This window comes from Cryptomeria japonica, chromosome 3, assembly GCF_030272615.1.
Source record: "Cryptomeria japonica chromosome 3, Sugi_1.0, whole genome shotgun sequence".
Taxonomy (NCBI): domain Eukaryota; kingdom Viridiplantae; phylum Streptophyta; class Pinopsida; order Cupressales; family Cupressaceae; genus Cryptomeria; species Cryptomeria japonica.
This window is the reverse complement of record NC_081407.1, coordinates 861,913,576-861,940,048: the sequence shown is the minus strand read 5'-3', so window position 1 is coordinate 861,940,048 and position 26,473 is coordinate 861,913,576. Positions and strand designations below refer to the sequence as shown.

At 36.5% G+C, this 26,473-nt stretch overlaps 1 protein-coding gene across 1 annotated transcript in view; it reads left to right on the top strand.

The window, feature by feature from the left end:
* The window catches only part of LOC131066687 (S-adenosylmethionine carrier 1, chloroplastic/mitochondrial), a 145,817-nt gene that overhangs the window by 8,752 nt on the left and 110,592 nt on the right, over nt 1–26,473 (top strand). The window contains exons 2-3 of the mRNA XM_058001519.1: nt 23,359–23,466; nt 23,640–23,722. Of these exons, the coding sequence (XP_057857502.1) occupies nt 23,359–23,466; nt 23,640–23,722 (191 nt within the window). The remainder of the gene's footprint in view (nt 1–23,358; nt 23,467–23,639; nt 23,723–26,473) is intronic.

Genomic DNA, 26,473 nt, shown 5'->3' with positions numbered 1-26,473 from the left:
CCCTTGAGTGAAGCTAAAATGTTGATACCTATGGCATGGTTGAGGCTGGAGTGAGATATTCTTGCCTTGTAGGGTGAATTGAAGTAAAGGAGGTGTAAAATAAAGCCTAAAGAAGGAATTTCGCTCCTGACCCTTCCAGAGGGTCCAGAGCGAAATTCTCATTATCAACCTAATTTGCCCATGTGAGAAGCTAAAAGGATGGATCCCTAGACTTTGTTGGACTAAAACAAGCATATGCTCACCTTCCGGAGGATTTTGGAGTGAAAAAATGGGGTAATTGAGGCCTAATCAAGAAAATCGCTCCTGACCCTTCCAAAGGGTCTAGAGCGAAATTCCCAATTTCACTCAGATTGCTCATGATAAAGATCAAGGCGAAGAGTTGGTTGTGAGGTAATGTTGAAAAGAGGTCTAAATGAGCCAAGAATGCAAATTTCGCTCCCGACCCTTCCAGAGGGTCCAGGGCGAAATTCTTATGAAGCCTGTCCCTAGAAATAATCTTGAGCAAACTTCATTTTGATGTCTTCTTGTTGATGATTTAAGGTATAAAATGCTATGTCGAAATGAATTTATTATGTGTCCTTAATCATCTTTTGGGTTTGTTTTGCAGAGGAAAGAAGACCATCAACAAGGACGACCTTCTCCAGCCCAGCATCATCAAGGACGGCCTTCTCCGGTCTAGCATCATCAGGGACGACCCTCTCCGGTCTAGCATCATCAGGGACGACCTCTTCCAGACCAGCATTTGAAGGAAAGGTACACCACCCATCCTGCACATCAAAGGCAAAGGAGGTTAAAGCAAGGGTTCGTTGAAGAAGCAGACGGTGTCAGAAAAGTTAATTAAAGTCATCTTCTCAACATCATCAAATTGAATATCTACCAAGTTGCAAGTGTCAGACAAGGTGGCGTCCCAGTCATCATCCCTCCATTTGGATTGGTCCACCTCAACATGTCCAGGTTCAATGTACCTTACTCATCAAAAAAGACACAAACTTGGATGTACCTACCTCGGCTTTCCATTGGTCGAATATTCCAGAGAAGACATGTGTCCAAATAATGCAATTATTTCATTGGTCAGAATTAAGTTTGTTGTAACAAACCCTAATTAGGGTTTTCATTGTAAAATCTCGGCCATTGATCTCAAATTGATCTAAGCCATTGAATTGTATTGTGGGCACTATATAAGCCTGGCTCTTCATTTTGTAAAGGCTAATAGTTAGTCATTAATAGCTAGAAGGTTAATAGTTAGTTCATAGAGGTTAGAATAGCTAATGATTAATAGCAAATAGAATAACAGCTAGAGTAGAATAGAAAGAGAAGGCAAAGATTGTTGCCAAGATGTTGTTTGAAAAGACTTGTAAACTTCATTGAAGAAATGGTGAAATCTATGGGTCAATTCAACAATTTGCATAATCTCTATACTTCTCAGATTTGATTTCATGTTATTAGATGAGTGGAAGAAATGTGTTTGATTGATGGTGAAATTTGTATATCCATACTACTAGCAATTTGTTGATTGCAGACTTGCCTTGTGTAGTCAACTGGAATCATTAAGCTTAAGCTTAACTTCAATTGTCGCTTCTTCATTGATATGCATCAGCCTGATGGTGTCTATGCCTGTAGCGATGATCTGAACATCATAAAGCTTTCCTCCGAAGATCGCCTTAACCTTGTGGAGATGGTCCTGGGATGTCAAGACAAGACTTAGTTAGAATTTCATCAAAGGTCATTCATTGCTCCTACATTCTTAGTGTCAGAATTAGATCCTTCCCTCCCCCTCATCCTTTTTTCCTTTTTTCAAAAATCTAGGCTAGTGAAATCCTGTGTTCCAGTAATATTCAAAGCGAATTAGATGTTCAGTCATCAAGTGTAAGTCCCCTTGTGATTCCAGCAAAATCACATCATACCACAGAGAGCTTATCCACACGTAGAGATCCTACATAACAGAACCTTGGAGTTACTCCGACTGATCCTTCAGCGAGATCTTCAGCAGTCGGGAACTTTGTTCAAGAGAGGATAAGATACTTCAGTATTTTATTCTGTTTTCACATGTGCATAAAAAACACATCAACACATCTCTAGAGTGTTCTTCCATCCCTTGGACTATTTGTGTGATTTCTAACAATCTAGCATTATTTCCTTCTTCCATAGAAGTGGCTGTTGTAGATGATTGAGTGTTTATCTTGGATGACAAAGCACATGCCAAACTTACTTGTAAACAAAGATCATCAATTTCTTTGTCTTTTTCTTCAACCATATTGGTAGCTTGATTTCTATCTTTGAGCAAGTGAAGGTAATCAATCTTTATTACTTCCACGTCCTCTTTGATAAATTTCAATTGTAACCGAGAGATCCTACTTTGCAGCCCCTTTTGTCTTTCCTCAATTTTTATCTTACCAATAAGGTCTTCAATGGCTTTGTGAGTGTTATCCATCCTTGTAAGTGCTTGTGTTATCTTGTCTTCTGAAACCATACATTGATTTTCAATACTTTGCAATGCCATGAGTTCATGATCAAACTCATTTAAGTGATTTGAGTTGCCACTTAAGAAATTTTCTGGTTCTTCGTTTTATTGAATGTTGTCTTTGTCAATGATAAGTGATTTACATAAAGACATCATGTAATCTTCGGAAGGTAAGATGGCATTGTGAATGCAATCCATTCCTTCATCATACTTGTTAGTGTTGATCTCCACATTTCCCACATAAAAACTTGAGTAATCTTTGCCTGTAGCAACATCTTCTTCACTAGGAACATCATTGAACCCAACATAAGGAACATCACCTAATAAATCTGAAGTTGTTTCCCAGGCTGCTGCCTTATCCTCTTCATCTTTCACAACCTTAACCACTGATTTTTCTTCTTCTTCTTGGAGGACAAGATCACCTATGATAGGAGCATGCGTGTCATATGGATCATCATCAAAATCAGCATTGTCATTTGTAGACACTGCATATGCTGAATCATCATTTTCCTCGAACTCTTCAAGAAGACTTTCACGGACCTCAATGGAAGTTTTTCTTTCCCCTTCCTGACCGAATAGACTCAAAGCTATCATATGATACTGATTCTTTGCAAATTTAGTTTTGTAACATTGCCTTGGATGTACGTTCATGAAACTGATGAAAGATAATTCATTCTTAACGGGTTGAGGAAGTGTATCATATTCCTCAAACATACTGAGAATTTCTGCCCTCATTTACTGCTCATATGAACCCATTATTTACTCTGAATGTCTGTTGAAAACACAGGATGGTAGGAATATCTGTGCTCGTATACCACTGTAATGTGTTAATTTTAGGATCAGACTGTAGCAAATTAGATAGCAATAGCAGAAAACAAATCAATGTGCACAAAGAACACCAATATACCCTGGGAAAACCTCCCTCTTGGAGGTGAAAAACCCAGCTATAATTCTCAGATATTGTTATTCAATAATCAGTAGGTATCTTTACAATTTAGCTTCAGCACATGGAGCATTTAACATCAGCACAGTAGAATTAGGTCTGCAAATTAGGGCAAACATAGAACTTATCTGCAATGTACAATGTGATTGCTGCTGCAAGGAAGAATGGTGTTCACTGTTCATTGTCACTGCTAAGTGAATTGCAGACCAGATAATGTGTTCGCTGACCCTACAATAAGGTTTGCTGCCACTGGAAACCAGTTCACTGTCCTAGGGATATGATTTGCTGTCTCTGCAACAGTTTGCTGACCTTGGGATATGGTTCGCTCACCTTGAAGGGTGATTCGCTGTTACTAAGGAGTGATTCGCTGATGCTAAGGAGTGATTCGTTGACACTATTAGTTTGCTGAATTTGCTGAGTGGATGATTGATCTTGCTGAATGGATGATTGATGCTCACACTCCAACTTGTATATGTAGGTGATCATGCATCCTAATTTGTCTTAGGTCGGCCTTGTCGATTTTGGCGCCAAGAGGGATAGGTCATGATTAAATACAAATTACATATGAGAGATTTACAAGTTACATATACCACCCACTTAGGGCCTGGCTAACACAAAAATCATTTATGCTTTCTAAGGCCGACAGAGCCACATACACTCTAGGTGTGCTAGGTCGGCCTTAGAAGGGCTCCAACCTAGCTACATACATCAACATAATGTCCCACCCCCTCCAGGACACTGAAAGCTTGAACATTAGAAGAAAACCTGCTCGTTCTTTAATTAGATTAATAATACTATATGTCTTTTTGAATGTGATCTTTCAGAACTGGACAAAAGTTGCAAAAGGTGTGCTTTTTTGTTTTGAACAATCTCACTTAGTTATGGTTTTGCAACATATATAGAATAAAATAATAAATAACCAACTAAAATCAAATTGTAAACAAGTCATTGAACTACTGATTTTTCTGATTCTTGAAAGATTTACAACATATTGGCACCATTGAAAAGGATGGCCAGCTTGTAGTTTGAGCCTTACAAGAATTCAGTCAAGCATACCCGACTTTTAAGAATCACTATGGGTTGTGGGTGAAGGTATCCAAGAGCTTGCTAATGACCAACTTGGAACTGAGTTAGCGGCCAATCAAGTCACTCAGAAAATGTGTTGTGGGTGAAGGTGTCCAAGAGCTTGCTGATGACCAACTTGGAACTGAGCTAGCAGCTAACCAAGTCACTTAGAAAATGATTTGGCAGCTCCTTCGTTGATGACTTCCCACTCTTTTGATGTTCCCTTGTTTCGCCACAAGTAGTTCACTAGTTCACTCTAAATAAAATATGTATTTCCCCTCGTACTATTTCAAAAGTGCTCTTGAATGGTACGGCCAGCCAAGCACGCTGGTTACTCAGAAAATTGATGATGAATTATTTGGAACTCCAAAACTCTAGCACTGAAACCTCTTAAAACTTTCGTCTTGGACACTCGATTCTTTTCCAACTTGAGCATAGCAGATTTGACCTCTTAAAATGTCACGAACCCATAATTAATGTATGAACTAATATATTAATACATATATACTTGTAATTATTGTGAATATTGGCATCAATTAATTAATAATCTATTTCAATTAATAAGATAAACTAGTATTAATTAATGTTAATATAATACTAGCATTAATTAATAAATATTTATATTATAATAATCAAATGATCAATAATCTATTAATCAATTAATAATCTATTTCAATTAATGAAAATAATCTATTTCAATTAATAAGATAAACTAGTATTAATTAATGTTAAATTAATACTAGCATTAATTAATAAATATTTATATTATAATAATCAAATGATCAATAATCTATTAATCAATTAATAATCTATTTCAATTAATGAAAAAAAACTAGTATTAATATAATCTTAGTATTAATCGATAAATATTGCTATTATAATCAATAAGCTATTAATCAATTAATAATCTATATTAGTATTAATCAATAAATATTAACATTATAATCAATAATCTATTAATCGATTAATTAATAATCTATTAATAATCAATGTCAAACTTGTATTAATGTTAATATAAATCAATTAAATATAAGTATAATCAATTAATCAAATAAATAAAATATCTTATTCTAAAGCGATCGTTATAATACATCTAACATTAATTAGTGACTAATGAAATATTTTTTTTTTTGATCAATAAAAGGCCGAAGCCAAATTTTATTTCTTTTATAAATTTTTTACATCTCCATTCAGTGTGGGCACCGGTAGGAAAGAATGGAGATAAGAAAACCTCCGGTCTAGCCCAGATCCCTTAAGGGATCAGATAACAAAAACAACTGAAAATTTTTACAAATCCTCTTCTGAGGATGGTGACTGTCTTCTTAAGACATTTTAGTTTCTTTTTGTACATAAAATCTTGCAACATTTCTTGATGGACCCATCTTCACAAAAATGGAGAATCCACTAATACTCCGAGCTTTAACTTTATGACCTGTATCCCACATCTGCAAAACCTTATTGCAACTTACTTTGCCAAACTGTTAGTAGCCTAGTAAACATGATAATTTGTAAAAATCATTCAATGAATAATAACATCTTTTCTATTTTATGTAAGAGGATTGTAGCCTGGATATCCCTTAGCTTGAAACCATTTTAATCTTTTAGGATTCAATTTAAGAGATTATCCAGGCTACAATTCTGCCTACACTAATGGAAAGGATCAATTTCTAACAGTTCCTTGATTACTTTTAACACAACAGACTTCTGATACTCCATAACATAAATAAATTCATATGCCTATGTATGCACATTTAAATGTCAATATGCGAGATTATCTTAGAGTCTGCCAGGATCATGATTATAAACAAATGCCCACAGTAAAATATATGTCTGGATATAGGAGTAAAACAACAAAAGAGCAAAGGACCTGTACAGAGGCTAATTCAATAGGACCTACTACAGATCTGAAACAATGATTAAGTCTGGGCTGATCTCAACTTCCCTCCACAAAACCACTGAAAAAAACATTCCATTATTTCGCAGAAGATTGTAATTAACCCGAATGAACCCCACCCGATAGAAAAGTCCAATACCACTGCTTGCACCACTATAACTGCAACAGAAACCAGTGCAATCTGTCCCCTATATAACACAGGGCAAATATCCGATGCACTGAATCAAGAATATCAGAAAACAAAGCCAGAAACCTTAGCATAAATACACATAGCCTGGCAGACTCTAAATGTCATAAGAAGACATCACATCTGCCATATTGAAGACTATACCTATGCTGCCCAGGGCATTCTAAACACAGATAGCATGCATTGGAGTGGAGACCTGCATGTGCCAAAACATGAATAACCGGCATCAACCAATCTCCTTGCAACACTCCTGAAACACCCCTATTACCCACAAACAGGGTCAGGTGAGGAGAGGATGATACAAGCATATGTGGAGGTTTGAATAAGGATATCTATGAGTTAATTTTTGAACATATATACACATACTCATATATATATAGTATCTGTATTTATATATATGTATATATGTGTGTGTGTAATTGTATGAATATCAATTTACACCCACACACATACACACACACACACACACATATATATATATATATATATATATTTGTAAGATTGTATATATATTCATATATACGCAACACCACTGCAAACTAAAACCAAGAAAGTCCAAAACCACCGCTTTACCACTATATATGCAACAGAAACCAGTTCTAACAGTCCCCTATATAACACAGGGCTAATAACAATCGATGCAATGAATCAAGAATATCAGAAAACAAAATCCAGAAACCTTAGCTTGAATACACATAGCATGGCAGACCCTAATTTGTCATAAGAAGACATCATATCTTCCATTGAAGACTATACCCACGCTGCCTAGGGCATTCTAAACACAGATAACATGCATTGGAGGGGAGACCAGCATGTGCCAGAACATGAAATAACCGACAACAACCCAACTCCTTGCAACACTCCCGAAACACCCCTTTTACCCACAAACAGGGTCAGGTGAGGGGAGAATGATACAAGCATATATGAAGGTTTGAATAAGGATATCTATGAGTTAGTTTTTGTACATGTATACACAAACTCATATATATATAATATCTGTATTTATATATATGTATATATGTGTGTGTGTAAGTGTATGAGTATCTATTTACACCCACCCACATACACATATATATATATATATATATATATATATATATATATATATATATATATATATATATATATATATATATATATATATATATGAGTATATATATATATGTCTATTTATAAGATTGTATATATATACATATATCTATATATATGAATATATATATATGTATATATTTGTATTTATATGAGTATACCATATAACATATCCATATGGGGTAATCTACAAATATATACATATATATATATGTGAGCATATATATATATAACTGTATATATATCAATATATATTTATCTGAAACTTAGACTACCAAAATGCTGAAATAAGGAAACCATGACCGCATATCCTAGAATATATACACGAGGGCCAAGGAGAGGACTTGGAGAGGAGTGAAGTGAGTGTTGACATGGCCAACGCCAAAGTTTTAATCCGAGGGAGTATCCTTCCTAAAGACAGACGAATTACCATCTGCCCCTAGATTTGCTAACTTGTCAGCTATAGAATTACCTTCCCGATAGATATGTTTTACCGAAGTTTCCTCAAAGTATTTGATCAAATCCAGAATTCTTTTTAATTCCGTTTTCAATCTCCAGTTAGACACTTCCCTAGTCCTGACTGCATTTATAGTTAATGACGAATCACCTTCAATTTCCAGATATTTAATCTTGAGTGATTTAGCTATAATCAGACCTTCCCGCAACGCTAAAAACTCAGCCATGTTATTTGAAGCCACACCTATGGGCTTATTTATGCTAGCTATTAGATCTCCGTTGTCTTGATGGATAGCACACCCAATACCCGCTACACCAGGGTTCCCACGGGACGCGCCATCAAAGTTTAGCTTAGCCCAGCCCTTTCGGGGAGGAGCCCATTTTGTTAGCTTCCTATCCATCTCAGCCTGTTTCCCACCTTTCCCAATAAACGGGGGAATTATCAAACCCAACCATTTAGATCGAAGAACCTCATCCCATCTGGATAAGTTAATAGACTTTTCCTGTGTATGTCTAAGTTTATTATTAATTTTTTCCACAATTGTTGCTTCGATCTTATTTAGAAGGGATTCTACCCTCAATTTTGATTCTTTGAAGATCCGCCTGTTTCTCTCCTTCCATATTTCCCATATGAGGATTGTCGGGGAAATTAACCACACTAAGTGATATATATCCTTTGTGTGAGGAGGTTGCCAGCTAAGCAGCCATTCTGAAATGTCCCTAGGTCTCGGCGTCAGCCATCCAAGGCTTGAGCAAAGCCAATCCCAACATCTCTGACTGAAACTGCAATTGAGAAGCAGATGATCCGCATTTTCTTCCTCAGATTCGCATAGAGGACATCTCGATGGACCCAGGAAACCTAATTTTGAGAACCAGTCTGAGGTAAGAATTCTTTTTTGGAAAGCTGCCCATGAGAAGATACCAGCTTTGGGAAGACCAATGTTATTCCAGCATAGGCTAATCGGTATATTAGGATTGGTTGCAGCTCGACTGAGTTTTAAAAGTGAGTATCCTTCTTTGGCTTTGTAAATGCCTGAAGAGCTACCCGCCCATATTATCCTGTCTTTCCCAGTATGTAATGATAATTGCCTATGCCTCAAATTATTCCAGAGGATCTCCTTGTCAGAATTTGACAAGTTCATCTCATCAAGGGGTTTCCACTCCCAACCCAAAGCGGGATCATTGGAGATAAGCTTGATATAATCCTTAACAAACCTACCCCTGATAGATTTGCAATGTTCTATACCTTCTAGGCTTATACCAATTTTGTCTAAGGTTGGATAGCCCCCCCAAGAGTCTTCCCAGAACAGAGCCTCAGATCCTTCCGCAATATCCCAAGTAAGATAATCCCTGATCACCTTTCTACATTCTATCATAAAATTCCAAACTTTGGATCCTTTGGGTAATATTTCCGTCCTCAAAATGCTATCAGGGTTGGAATTAGTAAGATATTTAGCTTTGAGGATCCTTACCCATTTAAGATTTGGATCCGAGTACATTTTCCAGACTAATTTCGCCCCCAGAGCCATGTTTTGTACCCCCAAATCTTTGATGCCAACTCCCCCTAAACTGATAGGTTGGCTAATTTTGTCCCAAGAAATTAATGCGAATTTCTTTTTGTCTGAATCCATATTCCAAAAGAACTTCCTCATCTTTTTTATCATTTCGAGCCGAGCTCCTTTAGGTAGTTGCTGGCAGGACATTTGATATATCGGAATAGCCGCCAAAACAACTTTAAGTAAAGTAATCCTCCCAGCCGAAGAAAGGCATTTATTCTTCCAAGAATTCAACCTGAGATCCATCTTGTCAAGGATACCTTTCCATAATGAAATTAAATTGTTTCCCTTATCCATCGGTATCCCTAAATATTTACAAGGCAGTTTCCCTCGATCAAACCCAAAAATATTACATATATCTGTTTCTAAGTTCTGCGAAGTATTGAAGAAGAAGATTTCCGATTTATTCTTGTTTACTTCCTGACTCGAGGCTAAAGCATAAATGTCAAGAATCCTTTTGAAAGCCATGGCTTCCGTCCTATTCGCACATCCCACAAGCATTGTGTCATCAGCAAACTGCTGGTGAGTAATGGCCTCCATTCCATCAGTGATTTTAATACCTTTAATAATCTGATTCATGCGAGCACATGAAATGATTCTCCCAAGGCCCTCTGCCATTATGATGAATAAGAAAGGGGATAAAGGATCCCCTTGTCTAATCCCTCTAGATATCTGGAAGAAGCCTGCAGGGGAACCATTAATAAGTAATGATACCCTGGGAGATGAGATGCATTCGAAAATTAAATTGATCCATTGTTTAGAAAACCCAAAGGATTCTAAACATTTACACAAAAATCTCCAATCGACTTTATCATATGCCTTTTTGATGTCTAATTTGATCATCATAGCCGCTGAACGATTTAGTTGTAACGAGTGCATGACTTCTTGAGCCACAATAATACCATCAAAGATGGATCTGCCTGGAACGAATCCTGTCTGTTCCTCTGAAATTATGCAAGGGAGAATGCCCTTCAATCTGTTCGCTAAATTTTTTGTAAAAAGCTTGTAGATTGTGTTGCATAAGGAAATAGGTCGGAATTCATCAAAGTTTCTTGATTCCTCCTTCTTAGGAATCAAAGTTATGAAAGTATTGTTGATCTCCCTTAAAATACTTCCAGAGTTTCTTACAGCTTCCAAAGCATCCACCACCTCCTTACCAATGATGTGCCAGCATTTTTGGAAAAAGCAAGCTGGAAAACCATCGGGGCCGGGTGCTTTATCCGGGTTAAGTTGCCCCAATGCTAATTTTACCAGTGACTAATGAAATATTATAACACCTTTCAAATATAGAATAAATATTATATACGATAAACATCATAATCGAGGGCATAAAAACATAAAACAAATAAACTTAGGAATAAGTTATAAATCGTTTTTTTTGCAAACGTTTTCTGAAGCGGCAGACATCTGAGCGAACAGCCACGGCTCGCACCCCAGAATCAACATACAAAAACGGAAAGAGGAGGCAGTATGAGGGGCGTCATAGGAGGAAGGGAGTTCGGCAGACAGAAGAAAATACAGGTACGCACCACAGGGATCCTGAACTAACCTTCCGGCAAAGTATTTCATGTTTTGTGATGCACACTTACGACTCACTGAATTTCCTATCCTCCCTTAGTTAGCGGAATATATAAATTAGAAATATTTCAGTATGCATTTTATTTACACTGAAAGATGTTTTCCATTCACTATGCATTCACAGTTTTGTGCAACAATAATAAAATATTAAACAGTGAATGTCTCTGGATATGATGGCTATACCCAGAGACATTGCGAAATGAAATTTAGCAATGTATGTTGAATTACTTAGTATCAGGTAAATATGCTGCTAAGTACCTCGGTGGGATGATATCTCCATAATATACTGTTGCCTATAATAGACTGGGAGTTTGCTAGGGGACAGGGCAACCTTCTAGGGGCTAGACCAACCATGGGAGCCTGTGGGTTGTCGCCATCCTAAGGGCAGTAATTCTACCGTCCACTATAGGGATGGGATAAGACTTGGAAACATGATCCCAGCAAAGGGTTTTAGTCTATATATTACCGAAAGCCTGTATTACAATTCAAAAGTAGGGAAACTAGTCTATAGTCAGTGATCTATAGTCTCCTCTCTTATAGAATACAATGCTAAACTATATTATTGTAATTTCGTGACTTAGGGTCATTACATAAAACCCTTCAAAATGTCCAGGTAGGGGTCAACTAAGCAAGCATGGAGGTCACTCAAAAATTCGTCCAAGCACCTTCAAAAACTTTGAGTCTTTTGCTGTTGCATACTACAAACCCTCTTCTCTGCAGCTCTAACACATCTTGTGCAGATTGGAACTCCTTGGATTATTAGTTTGTTGGGAAAGGGGGCTGTTGGTAGCAAGCACCTCACTCAGATTTTCTGTAACAGCAACAAAAACTATTCACTGCTGATTCCAAACTGATATAAATATTACTCAAATCTGTTGGTCATGATGTGACTTGATAACTCAATGCTGAAGATGTAAGGAAAGTACTCTCCTACACTCCAAACAAGCTGAAGTATGGGTCAGCCTCTCAAGCAAGCAGCTCCTTCAGATTTCAACCAGCAAAAGTCTTCTAGAATTGATTTCTTTGTAGCCCAACTAAGATCCCTGAAGTAGAATCTCCTTGTACATTCTTGGCTAGTCTCTCACAGCTGCAAGTGTGTAAGAACAATGGAGGTTTCCATCTCTAAGGTCTTCAAAACTTTTAAGGTTGATTAGCTCCACAAGGAGACAAAAATAATTATCAACAAAAAGATGAATAGAAATGAGTCTCCAATGACTCTTAAAAACCTTTCCTCAAGTTGCTCTAATTAGGGTTGAAACCCTAACACCTCAATCAAATTTTAATGAATTAAATAATTGTTACTTTATCCTCATAACAATTCTCTCACTTAGGACATACACTTTATGTTATATGTTTTGTCCACTTATACTAACCTTTTATCTCTCTCTTCCCCATTCGCTCTCTCATTAGGAATAGGTACATAGAAAAGGTGAAACTTAATATTATAAATATGTTTTAAGTGACCTAAGGAGAGATTATAAAGTAATATGCATCAACTTTAAGATCTCTATTAATTTGCTTTTTTTCTCTCTCCTCATGGATACATGGCATGGCAGCAACTCACTCTCTCTGTAGACTCATGTATGCCTTTGAAGAAGATATTCTAGGGTTTAATGCAGTTTTAGACTGACAACTTGGAGATAACAATACTGTCGACTAATTCCACCCATGTTTATTCTAAAGTTCCCTCTGAAATAGGAGAAAATTAGTAGTCTAGTGTCCTCTGCCCATCCTTATCAGTCTATGAGGACTTCGTTAATAGACTGATCCTGATCTGTTGATTCTAGCTGAGAAGGGGACATTACAATGTACCTCTCTACAAAGTAATTTGGGCAATTTTTTTTATGTGGATTCCTTTGAAATGACATTGCCGTTGACAAATTAAACTGAAATTCATGCCTTACAAAAGAAGGAAGTAGAAAATTAGTCAATGATTGAGATATTAGTAAAATTTTGTTTCAAGTTGAGAATTCACTTCATTAGCATCCAAGGTGTAATGTCCCCTTTTGGGATATTCTTTAAAACAATAATATTCACTCAAAATATGACAATATTCAATTTTTTTTTTCTTGTTGAGAATTCGCCTCATTAGCATCCAAGGTGTAATGTCCCCTTTTGGGTAAGGTCACATAAGTTCTTCCTGTTGAAAATGAAGTCATACTTTGTCACTAACCTTGAAGGTGTGGAGTGCCGGATGTTGACCATGGATTTGTTTGTATTTAGCATTGAAATTTTGTAGAATGGTTTGCACCTATGTTTTTTTTTTAGCGTGGTCATGAACTTGTTAGCTTTGTCACCTTCTCTTTGAGCCGAAGGAACTAATTTGTACATATAAGGATGGCATGGCTAGATGAATGGTTGTCTATGGTTGAAAAGCCAACAAAGTTTAAAAGAGTTGTGGTTAGTAGACTTGTGGAAAGCTTTGTTATGCTTTGCTAAATGAATGGAAAACTTTCATCCCTGCTGCATTGCCTCTTGGAATTGTACATTTTGAGAGGATGCATGATCATTTTAAATGCCACCCCCATTTGCCCATCACTTTGAGGGTGGAATGCGAATACTTAGCTTTTTGTTCATCAATTACCAATATGTTTTCTAGAAATGACTCAATGATGCAGTTGAGGCAAGGGGCTCTGGTGTAGGAGCACCCAAAGACACAAATGAAGACACAAATGAAGTCTAAAAGAGCCTAATATCACCCATGAGGTGAAAATGATCATCTGTAATAGATTGATAGTTTTGTGAGTCAATAAGACCCAATTGATGTAAGGCATTGTCATGGTTGCATTTTATAAGCCACCATGGATAAATGACCATGTGGTTCATTAGGAGTCTAGGCATGAGTCAGGCAAATAAATATTGGTCCTAGAAACATTAGACCAATCCTTGGAATAGGTCGAATACACCTTGGAGTCGCCAAATTTGAAAAGTGCAAGTTGACAACTTTTGTTGTTGTTAGTGAACAGATTTGTCTTCTTAAAACACCTGCACAAAATGACTCTTAAACACCCAAGGCTGAAAGACAAACTTGCAACACAATAGTTGAGTCACTTGCCACAATTATATACAAGTGCTCTCTGCTTATTTTCCAAGGTGCAGCTACCTTCGAATGATTTGCAAAGAATCAAATAACTTGCTATGCCTTTAACCCGAAGACAAAGAAGGTAAACTAACATTCATCCATTAACATGAGATGAATGTGATTACAGATTTAATGGTTTTAAAGAAAACTAAATGAAAGGCACAAAGGCCATTTGTCTAATCTTCCAACTTCAAGGAAACAAAAGAAAGATTGACATTTCATTTCGAGTATATGAGTAATTAAAATTCAAAGATTTTGACAAACACATACGCATTTCAAATGAACAGGACAGCATCTGAAATGATTGGGACAACTCAAAGATCATCTCCAATCCCAGAAAACATACTTAAACTCAAAGATTTAACATAAGTTCTCTTCTTTTTACAAATGCCAAAAACATGGCTCAAAGACCATTCCCTCCTGCAGACAATATCCCCTCCTTTCCTTTGGCTACTATCCCTCTTTTCCCCTCGGTGAGACACTTTTAGTTACCAAAAACTGAATCCTGGCATATCATATGTTGACAGCTGGATATAAATAACTGTCTTCATTCCTTCCACACTTTCTTGGCTTCAATCTAATATTTAATCATAATGTTTTAATCTGAAAACATTATAACTCAAAATACATAATATTTATGAATTAACTATGGGCTCCACCGTTACAAATATAAGTCGTGCTTAGTTAATATTTGAAAACAGTAAACTTGGTTGCTGTTGGTCACTTTGGACAGACCTGCGCTCAGTCCACCATATCTTTTGAAGGAGACATAGTTAAGTTAATCGCTCCGATGAAAACGTGCACAACTTGTCTGTGCACAACATATCAAAAAATGAGAAAAATCCAACGGTGGAATCAAAAGATATGCCCCCCGCAACATGACGGTTTTTCTGTCACAAAAATCAGAACATGTTCTTTGTTCTACACTTGTATTCTGTTAAGTGTATCTTGCAGATCAGATTGAATTTCCATAATTCCTTTGGTGAGAACTTGTAAAAATAGGTTTCATAAAACATATCCGAAATCTAGCTTGATCCAATGATTGAAGTGAGAGATATACCCCTTGCACAGAGACTGATTTTGCTATCTCAGAAAATTTGTATTTACATGCTGCATTGAAATTTATAAACATTCTTCGTGCTAATTCTTTCACAATCCTCTAGGAAAAATAATTAATTGCTGCCTAAGTAAATGGTGAATCAAATTCCTCTTCCAAACTTTTGTTGGTTGACCAAATTTGTCCACTGATTGCTTTGTCTCTCCATTTTGGTTGTGCATTGAACCTTTGAACTTCATTGAACATGTTGAACATTCCTGAACTGCTTGAACTTTTGGAACCTGCTGAACTACTTTGAACCATTTTGAACCCGACTGAACTTTTGAACCCGATTGAACTGAGTGAACCCGATTGAACTGAATGAACTGTTTGAACTTCCCTGAATTGTTTGAACAGTATATGACATATCACTTGCACAACACTTAAGTGAATGTTAGCCCGAAAATGTCTTAGACACAACTTAGAACCTACGGTACCTAAATGAACACTACGAACTCTGTTCAAGATGGTTCAAGGGGTTCAAGAGGTTCAACAGACCATTGAACCTTAATGTTAAGGATCTAAAAAAAAATGATTTACAAGTGGATAAGGGATTGAACCAACGAATTTTTAACAAGACAAAGACTCAACTAAAATTTTTGCAAGGCGACTCACTCTTGTTATGAGGGACGAATGACAAGGTAACAGTTGTTATTGCAAAATGTTTTAAAAAGGGATAACTAATCCTCCAACAGTTCCAAAGTTTGAAAAGTGGTTGGAAACCGGTAGGGAGGCTATATTATGCCCACTTGGATCGATTCCAAGTTGTTGTTGGCGTAGTTGTTGAAGTTGATGAAATTTGATGATGTTTTGGAGTTTGGAACAATACAAATATACTTGGAGTTTTCTGAAATTTTGTGTTTTTGCTGTTCATTTATGATCAGTACGAATTGGTGGATGTCTGAAACCAATTGGATGAGTTAGGGAAGTTTCTTAGCTTTCATTTGAATCAAGTTTGAGGTTTTGTAACATCCGGGTTGAAGGGATCCATCCAAATCCAACCAGACTGGTCACAAACCCTGTCAGCACCTAGGGTTTCACTATAAAGATGCCCTTAATCTGACATTTTCACCAGAGGACCAAACAACCTGTGGGAAAATGTTAGAAGGGCCATTGTATCATAAGATTTTGGTGTTGGTTTGCAGGGAGGCTCCAAGCACGAAGAGATTGAATTGACCCTAGGCGGGAATTTCTATGTGACTGCCTGAACTGTAGAAGTGGAAATCACTTGCAGAAGATAAAGAAGATGGGATCAAGCCTTGAAACCTTGGATTTGGTGGTTTGACACCTACCCCACCTTGCAAAAGTGTTGGTTTAGTCGGGGGACTAATACAAGGGGTACTTGCTTTGTAAATTAGGCCTAATTGGCTTAATTAGGTCTGGAAGGACAGTAAGGGTACAAACCTTTCAACTTGTGGTTAGAGTCTAAGCCTTTGGGGACTTGTGTAACTAGATAAAGGGTATCTGAATCTACTTTTAGTTTGTCTTGTCCGTTGAAATTTTGTTAAGTTGTTTTTGGAGAACTCAACCGGTAGGGCTACTAGGCTACCGGTAGGGCTACTAGGCTACCGGTAGGGCTACTAGGCTACCGGATAGTTGTGAGACAAGTATTCCCTAACACATCTGATAGCCAGATCTTATGGGTGTTTTGTGTTGGTTGGACCACCAATAGATAAAATCCAATAGGTTTCCATCCCACCGGTACGGAAGATTGTATGCCATTCACACAAGGGTAGAGTGCTTTCATCATACCGGTACCGGTGCCTCCAATGACAGGAAAGACAAAAGACATGACTCCTTTAAGAAGAAAATTGGTTACCAGGTGGAAGAATGAACACCTACAATTCACAAGAAGTTGATGCATATCCATTTAGGCATCGTCTGTATTGTTGAAAGCAATGATAATAGACACCTGTAGCCATTCTATCAAGTTGCCTGCAGCAGTCTAAATGACACCTATATCAACATCCAACATATCTGCAGTAGCCTCCTATATGCCCGTAGCACACTATAACACCTGCAGGAGCTTGGACACTACCTTGTAGCACAATATATCACACCTGCAGCAGCTTGCACAATAGCTGTAGTAGACTATTTAACGCTTGCAGCAATCTAAATAACGCATCTAGCAACTTGTAGATGACCAACCCATTTCGCATTTATAGCAGTTTACTGCATTCCTGCAGCACCCTGTATCAGCCCTTTGAGAATGCATGTTTAACAAAAACCTTCCCAACAAAACAATCACAACTGAAGAAAGCTAAATAATTTACTTAAACATAAACCACTATTGTTTTTGGGTGATGCAAGATTGTTTGTGGACCTAGATACCCTTGAATTACCCAAGAATATTATGTTTTATTAAGATAATGGTAGGTAGTAATCCAAAAATAAAGCCATTTATTTTGAAAGTATTATTGACTTGTTGCTAGAGCTGAGATAGTTTTTCTTGATGGCACACAATTGTCATCTTTGAGGACATATCAACTGCTACATAAACATTATTATTAATTTATTACAATCCATTGGAAATCAATGAAAATTAATTTGCAAGGATTTCTCCTACTGGCAAAGGAGTATACATTCCTTTTTGTTAGTTGTCTTGGACAATAGGAATGAGGCCTGATTTATTTTACAAGATTTGTCCTTAGATTTGGCCAAGAGAAATACTTTTTGAAAACCACAAGTCTTTTCAATTCCAAAATGACTTGTGACTTTTCTGAAGCGAGCCTCCTATATCACTTCCAACACTTTCCGTTATTTGATACACAAAAGTGACCTTGGTGATACAAGAGTTCAGTCTGCAAGTAGTTGTATGAAATTGTCTTACCACCATGCAACTCATGATACAGATGTACAAAGTTTGAAACAAATTTGTATGGTTCTTGCTAAGATGTTGGTTTCATATTTAGATGCATCAACCATAGAAAGAAGAGGTTGGACGTGGGGTTTGCTCATAAATCTGCCATTGAATTGAAACTTCCCTTTTATGCTAGATGTTCATTTGAAATTGTTGAAGATATGAAGACCATTTTATGTTGCTCTTGCTGCCAACTTGTTTTTCAACCGCAAGAACTGTATCTGTTTGTGATCTGTGTGGAAGATGGTCTCTTTTCCCTGTATGAAGTGGCTCCAATGCCTACATACTTGTAAATAGCATGAAGCTCTAGGTTATATGTGGGATATTTTTTCAGTACAAACACCCAATGACTGCTGGAAAACTCTCCCGCTGACCCTTTTCCTTTGGGAAATTAGAATGGTTTCCTTATATTAGATAAATTAAATAAAGTATTAAAAGGTGGTTTGTTAAAAGCTAAACTAGTGGGTTGTTTCAGTTATGTTCATCTTATTATATCTTGTTGTGTGTGTGTATAACCTATATATATATTATAGCGTCCCGTTAACAAGTTAAGAGACAAATAGAATATTCAAAGGATATCTAGATTGACCCCCCTCTACTTGATGTCCTAAAGCTCAACTTTGATGAAACTTCAAGGGGCAATCTAGGCAAAGTGAACTTTGGGGTTACTGTCAAAGAGGAACTTTTTAACTTTGTAACATGTGGTTCTTTCTTTTTAGGGCCAAAACAAATAATGAAGCAAAATGGATGACAGTTGTAGAAGATTTGAACAGATGGAAGGCAAATCAACAATTGTCATTGAGGGATTAAATCAGGGGTCTTGTAATCGTTGTGATGCAGTCAAGGTAGGGAGATCCAATGAAGGACAGCCCATCCTTGCAGCCTAACGCAAACACCATGCGAAATATTCCGGTAATTGGTAACACAATGCCAGAAATAGCAGAAAGAACAACCAGTAACAACACATAATACATAACTGGTAAACAATATGAACAATTCTTATTACAGTTTGGAGAATTACATATGCCACATGCTGGATCGCAATCCAGGATACAAACAATGCTTACAACACAATTATAAGATCCGCAGATCATCCACATATCAAATCAGCCTCCGGAAACAATCTGTCGGTTCAGCCCTAATCCGGACCTCAACCCTTCCGGCTTCAGTCCACCGAACTAGAATCTCGCCAGTTCTACATCTTCGCTCGAATTCTAAACTCCGTCTCCTATCTTTTGACTTCTGTCCTCTCAAATGATTCGCAAATAATAACAACTTAATCATGTCGGCCCAAAGACCAACCGGTTCATGAAACGTGCTAATGGTAACATGTCGGCTCAAATCACTAAGAACATCTCCAAAAAGCATAAAACAATGCGCGGTCCTCCGGGAACATCGGAAAAGACATAAGAAACATAAATCAACGATCCGCAAGTCACGGAGATCAACCGCAACCCGATCCAACTTCGCTCAACACACTGCTAGACTAACCAGCAAGAATATATCAATCGGGCCAATATCGGAATCAATAACTCACTGGAAACAAATCCAAATGCCATGAAACTCGAACACGACAGAGACAACGAACATGATGGATTAAACCCAAAACCACAACGCTAAACTCTCAAACAAGAAGAAATGCCACGATCTCAAGTGATTCCACTGCTAACTACCTCAACCGGTAAGAACTAGATTGGTGCTCTTGCATCAAGTTGGCAAGCTAAGGTTCTATTGGTAGAATCTCTCTTGATTAGTCAAGATTTATAAAAAAAATTCCTTACATTAGGAGGGGAATTGGTTGATCTTGACCGCATGACAACCCCCATGACTTGTTTATTGTTGTGACAATTCAATTGCATGGGGAGAATCGGACAATATTATTCTTTTTGACAAGCTACTATAAATGTGAGTTGATTGGTTGATAGGACATTTTTGTTCATACATCTTGATGCCTTCTGAGTTTATTTTGTATGTAAATGAGAATCTTGCTACTCTTTGGAATGGAGTTGTGTTTATTTCACCTAATGATTTTCTGTAGTTATTGAAGGGTGGTTATAGGCAGATTTATCAAGGAGTTTAGTTGGTGGCTCATGGGAATGATTATATCTTCATGCCTAGCTTTATTTTGACTTAGATGCTATGAGTTTGTTTTTCGTTATTATGGGGGTATATGGTTTCCATTGCATTGTGGTCTACTCTTGTTGGCTCATGGTAGGAAAATGGCTCCTCGTGATCCTCTCTTTCATTTGACTATTCCAGATAGGTGCCTAAAATCTACCTTTGATTGTACCTACCTAGGTTTGATAGAGCTAGTGAAGGGTGTGTTGGGTGATGATGGCATCAATCACTTAGGGAAGTTGCAAAGCAAGGCTTCCGAATAGGCAAATATTTATGTCTTATCTTGAAGCCAAAGCGGTAGATGTTACAATTAGGGATTGGTTGAGCAAGTTCCTTTTGAATGAATCTCCCCTAGTGGCCACTCCATTGCCATCATGACATGGTCCATTGTGACATGGCAGGGATTGCCTTGGCAAAAGTTGTCTTGTGGTGAATTTAGGGTTTTCAACGTGGAGCTAATGGTGGTGAACCACTAACTTGTGGATGTGAAGAACTTCTAGCTAGATAAGTAGATAGTTGTTGAGAATTTGCTTGTTACAACACTAGAATGGAACTTTTGGAGTCATGACTGTCTACACTTTCCTACAACTTGGTGATGGCATTCTCCTCTGCACAACCTAGAAGCATGATGTCGTCCATGGAGTCAACTTCCTTCAATTGGTGAATCAGTGTCGTAGTAAGGGAAAGAATGTATGGATTGCTTCGGTTTGTAGGATCAATGCTTCTCTTGGGTGTTATAATGGTGTTGGTAAATGGTGAGGTACCCCATTGCCATGATTCTCTAGCTAGGATATCAATTGTTTGTGTTTGTTCCTCGATGTTGGCTGGTTGGTGTTTTAGTGTGTTATATTTTGTAGGCTTGTTGTTTATTGTTCAACCCCCTTTTTTGGATGGCTAGTTAATTTTAGTGCTTGGTGTTAAGTCCATTTTTGTTTTCACTTTTAGATGAGGGCTCTCTCCATTTGGAGTCTTTATCTTTGTATGTTTGGTTTTCTTTCAGCTTATGTATATGTCAGGGTATGAATGTAAACCTTTGTAAATTATAAAAAAAATTATATACTATAAATTTGTGCTGCTAGCCATTGTTTCCTTGCCATTGCCAAATCTAGGTGTATGATGCCATCTCTGAAATGCATCCCCCATCCCCTTACCCCTTGTTTTCATAAGTTCATGTAACAATGATTTTTTCACCTCGACCCTCCCCAACAATTAGAGTTATCATGTTGATTTTTAATGATGTACAATATCACCTTTTAATTTTTTTTATAGTGCACTCAAAACCGTAGAACTATTTTCTTACAAGGTGTTTTTTTTAGAGCAACTTTATGTTTGTGAAAAAACCATTACCACTCTTTAAGTTTTTTTTCAAGCATGTTGAGTTTGTGAAATTAAGGGAAAAAACAAAGTTATCTATAGTCTTTCACAATGGCAAGCATACAAGATTTTCTTTTGCTTGAGTCTCAAAAATTGACCAAGAAAGTTATAGTAAACTAGTCACTATTTGTGAGTATTGAGATCTTGACCAAATAGTGTTGAAGAAAGAAACAATACTAGTTGAAGACTAAAGGACTTTGAAAAAAGTAGTAAAGAAACTTTAATGCTTTTAAAGTTACATTATATCAAAATAATCTCATTTTTTGATAAGTTGTAGGGAGGAGGACTTGTCTTTAAATACTTGTTGTGGTTGAAGGATCTTATTGATCAACTGTTATCTTTTCATAAACTAGTGGACAATCATGATATGGCAGCTTTGAATGTACATGGCATACCATCACCCTGTGAGTCACTTGTTAAATCCTTGCATCATGATATGGTAGCTTTGAATGGATATGCAAGTACTTGTCTTTAAGAAGTTATCAACTCTACTCTTGCAAAAGGAATGTGTTACTGCCCAAAGTTGTAGGTTCCCAAATCCCTATAGCTAGGTTCTCAAAGTTGTAGGTGTCAAACTTAGGGCAAAGATCTCAAACAGTCCCCTGCAGCAATATTACTAGTCCTTGATGTTTGGAATAAACAATCCCCTGCAGCAATATTACTATTCCTTGATGTTGTTTATAAGCTTGCTACATGTGTAACTCCGAGTTCAGTGGATGTGTGTAGCACTGGAAAGTATTAGCTGAAGTTTTTCACTATATTCAATCAGGACCGTGGATCCCTTGGCTGCTGTAAGTTTCAGACCTGTATATGTAATTTCTGCTGTTCATCTCAAACTGATGTTGATATTCAGGTCAGAATTTGTATGTTGTATTTTTGGGCAATAAAGTATGGGTTGAATATCAGAGTTATCTCTGCTATGATACTCAAATTTGTATCTAAACAGAATATAAAATGTAAGTAAGTTCAATTGCCTAAATCATATCTTTCAAGCAGTTGAATGTTCATTTGTAAAAATCAGAAGTCACTGCAAATACCTGCATGTGACTCTTTGTTAAAATGTAAATGATGAAAGTGCTGAACATGATGAGAATTCAGAGAATGTGCAAACTGTTTGACATATTTCCTGAGTAGTAAATCTATTGGAAAGTGAAAGGGAATTGCAAAAATTTAATCTGGTAACAGGGTAGCATCTTACAACATAATAGATTACATTGAATGATATGTTGATAGACTCCTTTTAATTTATTCGGATTCCCTATAAACTTTTGCATATGTCTTTTTGGTATTCTTGATATGGGCATTCACCATTCCTTTCATTGATGTATAATCTATTAGGAATGGGGTCCTCAACCATCCTTGAAACATTTACTTCCTTTCTCCCTGTCCTATGCTCCAAGTTTCTTTGTTTATAACCTTGGTTAAATTGTCTTCATTTGTCACATATGAATTTTAGATATCTAAAACAAGTTTGTGGTGTGTATTTCATCTCTAGTCAGTTTTTATTTGTTTTTGTGCATGATGGATGAAAAAATAAACAATATGATTAGGTTTTATATTCTTATCACCAACTATGAGCAAAGCGACTATGTTTTGCAGATATTCTGAAGAAACAGAATGTAAGCATTCCTGATGGACTAAAGATGAAACTTGCATCAGCAACTATGGGAGCACAGAATCAATTTGACTTTTTGCGCACTTTATATGGTGAGTCAACCAATGAAAATATTGATGAATATGCTATTTTAAGTATGATTCATTCTGTTCAGTTACGAGTACTGATTTAATGGGAGTACCTGATGGCACTTTTATCATGCCAATTTTATCTGTAAGCCTCTACATTATTGACTCCTTATTTGTAACTTGTCATATCTCTTTAGAGGGAGCTATAGCTGGAGCTACAGCAGGAGTAGTTGTTGAATCTGTACTTTATCCAATTGATACAATAAAGACTCGCTTACAGGTTGGTTTTGATAGTCAATTGCAAAATCTCTGATTTCTTCAGCACCTTATCTTATCTAGATATCATATGAAAGTAATGTATGTGGTAATAGTGTCTAACCTATATAAATTGCATATGCCATAATCTTTAACCTTGAATCCAAGTTTAGAAGCATACAGGCAGACGTTATTAAAGCAGCTTTAATTTGATGTCATAATATTCTGTGATTTTGTGCAATTATGTGATCCTGCTATGGGAGTTTTGTTCACTGCTAAGGTCCCATGCTATCTTGGCATCACATGTGTATCATCATGTATTACAACTTTGCATAACTTTTATTTGTAGTTTTAACTTTTTATCTTCCATGAACAACTACTGAAGGAGACTGTCTTAGTGCCTCGAGTTTTATTTTATTTCTCTAGTGGCACTGAAAGATACCAAATGGTGATTGGAACAATCTGATATGTTTTTCTGAGTCTGATGTCTTTGTCCAGCGGTTGGGATTTTGGTTTCTTAATGCAGTTTGAGGTTTTTAAGATAACTTGCGTGTTATTGAGTTCTGGAATTTGACAATGCAAATGAATAACAAATGCAATACATAAAATAATTGACTGAAAATGAATTTCAGACTTCTGATTTTATTTATCAGCAAAGAACAATGGAAAGAAATGATTATTTTTAACAACCCAAGCCAATAATGGCCTACTAGGAGTCCAGTGCTGGGAATTGAAGGTGATTTATTGGCCTGAACTGGTGGAAAGATTGAATGAAGCACCTCCAGCTGCAACTAATGGCTCCAATGAGCATTATTCACCTACTGAATAATTATCTAAAACAAATTTGTGAAGAAATCCTGATTTCAATGCAATTTCTGAACTTTCCCCAGGAGAGACTTCAATTTGGTGTGCTTTCTAACCACTGATTTTCTCCTGTAGCTCCAGTATGAACCAATTTCACCAAATAATTATTGAAATTCTTCTTATTTGGTGTTAACAATTAATTTTATACCTAAGAACCAAGTTAAAACCTTTGTATTTATTTTCTTGAAGCTCCAGGCTGCTCCAAGTGGTACGATTCAGCTAGGGTATGAATGGCTGACCCCAAATTGCTACCAAATTTTGAAATAATCTCCAAATTCCTGCTCAGATCTGAAAATCAGATTGTAACCCTGCTGTAGCTGCTGACAAACTCTGATTTTTTGTCCTTATTGGCAAGATATGAACATTCCAAGCAAAATCAATGGCTTAAATATGAGGGGGATTTCGTCCTCTCACCCAAATCTGAAGGTTTCTGTCTCCAAATTCAGTTCAGACTCCTGCAAGAAACGTTGCAAACCTGCACATGCAAAATGGCTCTCAAAAACAATAATCTCCAATATGCCAAATTGCATGTTCAAAGCTCTTTTAACCTCCTCAACCCTAAATCGAACTTCTCTTGGCATCTTTTCTAAGATTCCAATGGAATCTTCTCCCCACATAAAAGTATGCCCACCTTGAGGGTTGCTTTCTCATGATTAACTTGACCACCTTTTAAGTTATAACACTTGCCTAGGAAATCGAGCCAAGGGGTAAATAAAATAACTATATGAAGTTACTTTTATTAAAATTTTCTATTAATAGAAATAAGTAACTTATAAACTCTTATAAGCTTTAATAAGCTTTTATTATAAACTTTATTGAATAATTCTTCACCAGGCTCCAAAATTGACTAAGTTTAGCTCCTCCTGGTGAGCCAAACATCTCCTAAACCCATCATTTGTCTGCGGAGATGACTAACAGGCAAATCTAGGATTCTTGAGTCATCACTGGAAAAATGGGGACATTACAAGCACATGGCTATCTAAATTAATGAGTCTTAGAGTTTTCTTATGTGTTGAAATATTTGTTCTTATAATATTTTTGTATGTATCATATTTACAATTATCTTCCACAGAATTAAGACTAATTATTTGCCTTCCATCTTCAGATGCACTTTGCAACAACATATACTAAATATGGCCCTTGCTATAAACTATAATATTTTAGAGAACCTATCTGGTCTAGAAATCTGGGTACATAGTAGAAAAGATAAATCCATTGATTCAAAAGGAAATATCTTAGAAGACTCAAAAATGGTACCTGCAAGTTGTAGGATTTTGGAACAAATAAGCGAATACATGAGCCATGGTCCAATAGAGTCAAGCTGTTACAAACCGAGGATTGACTTATAGCATTAAGTTACAATTATATGATTTTCATAGATGAGAAGGCTTGAGCCTAGAATACCAATTGAAGATATGCAGTTATAGAATTAGTCAGACATTTCATATATAGAGATTATATGTTGTATTTAAGACACATAATTGAACTTGGGGCATCATATTTGGTTTGAGCACATCATTTGATTTTTATTGTCATGACCCTATTTTGTAAATTACAAAATAATTTATACTTGTTTATTTATTGATTTTTCCTTAAATTTAAAAAATAATAAAATAGCAATCATATTAATAAATAAATATATTGTTATTATATGCATATATTTTATGTATCATTTAGCTCTTTATTTTAGTTGTCTCCTTTTCTTTCTTTCATTGTTTATTTGTTTGTCTTTGCTATTTTTGTCTTGTGCTTTTGTTTTTATTTTATTTTTCTATTATCTTCTTTATCTTATTTCATTCATTTGCCTTCCATCTCTTGAGTTGACACTTGTCCTAATCTTGTACCCTCTGTCTCCTTCCTCTCTCTCTCTCTCTCTCTCTCTCTCTCTCTCTCTCTCTTTAGTTTGTCTTGG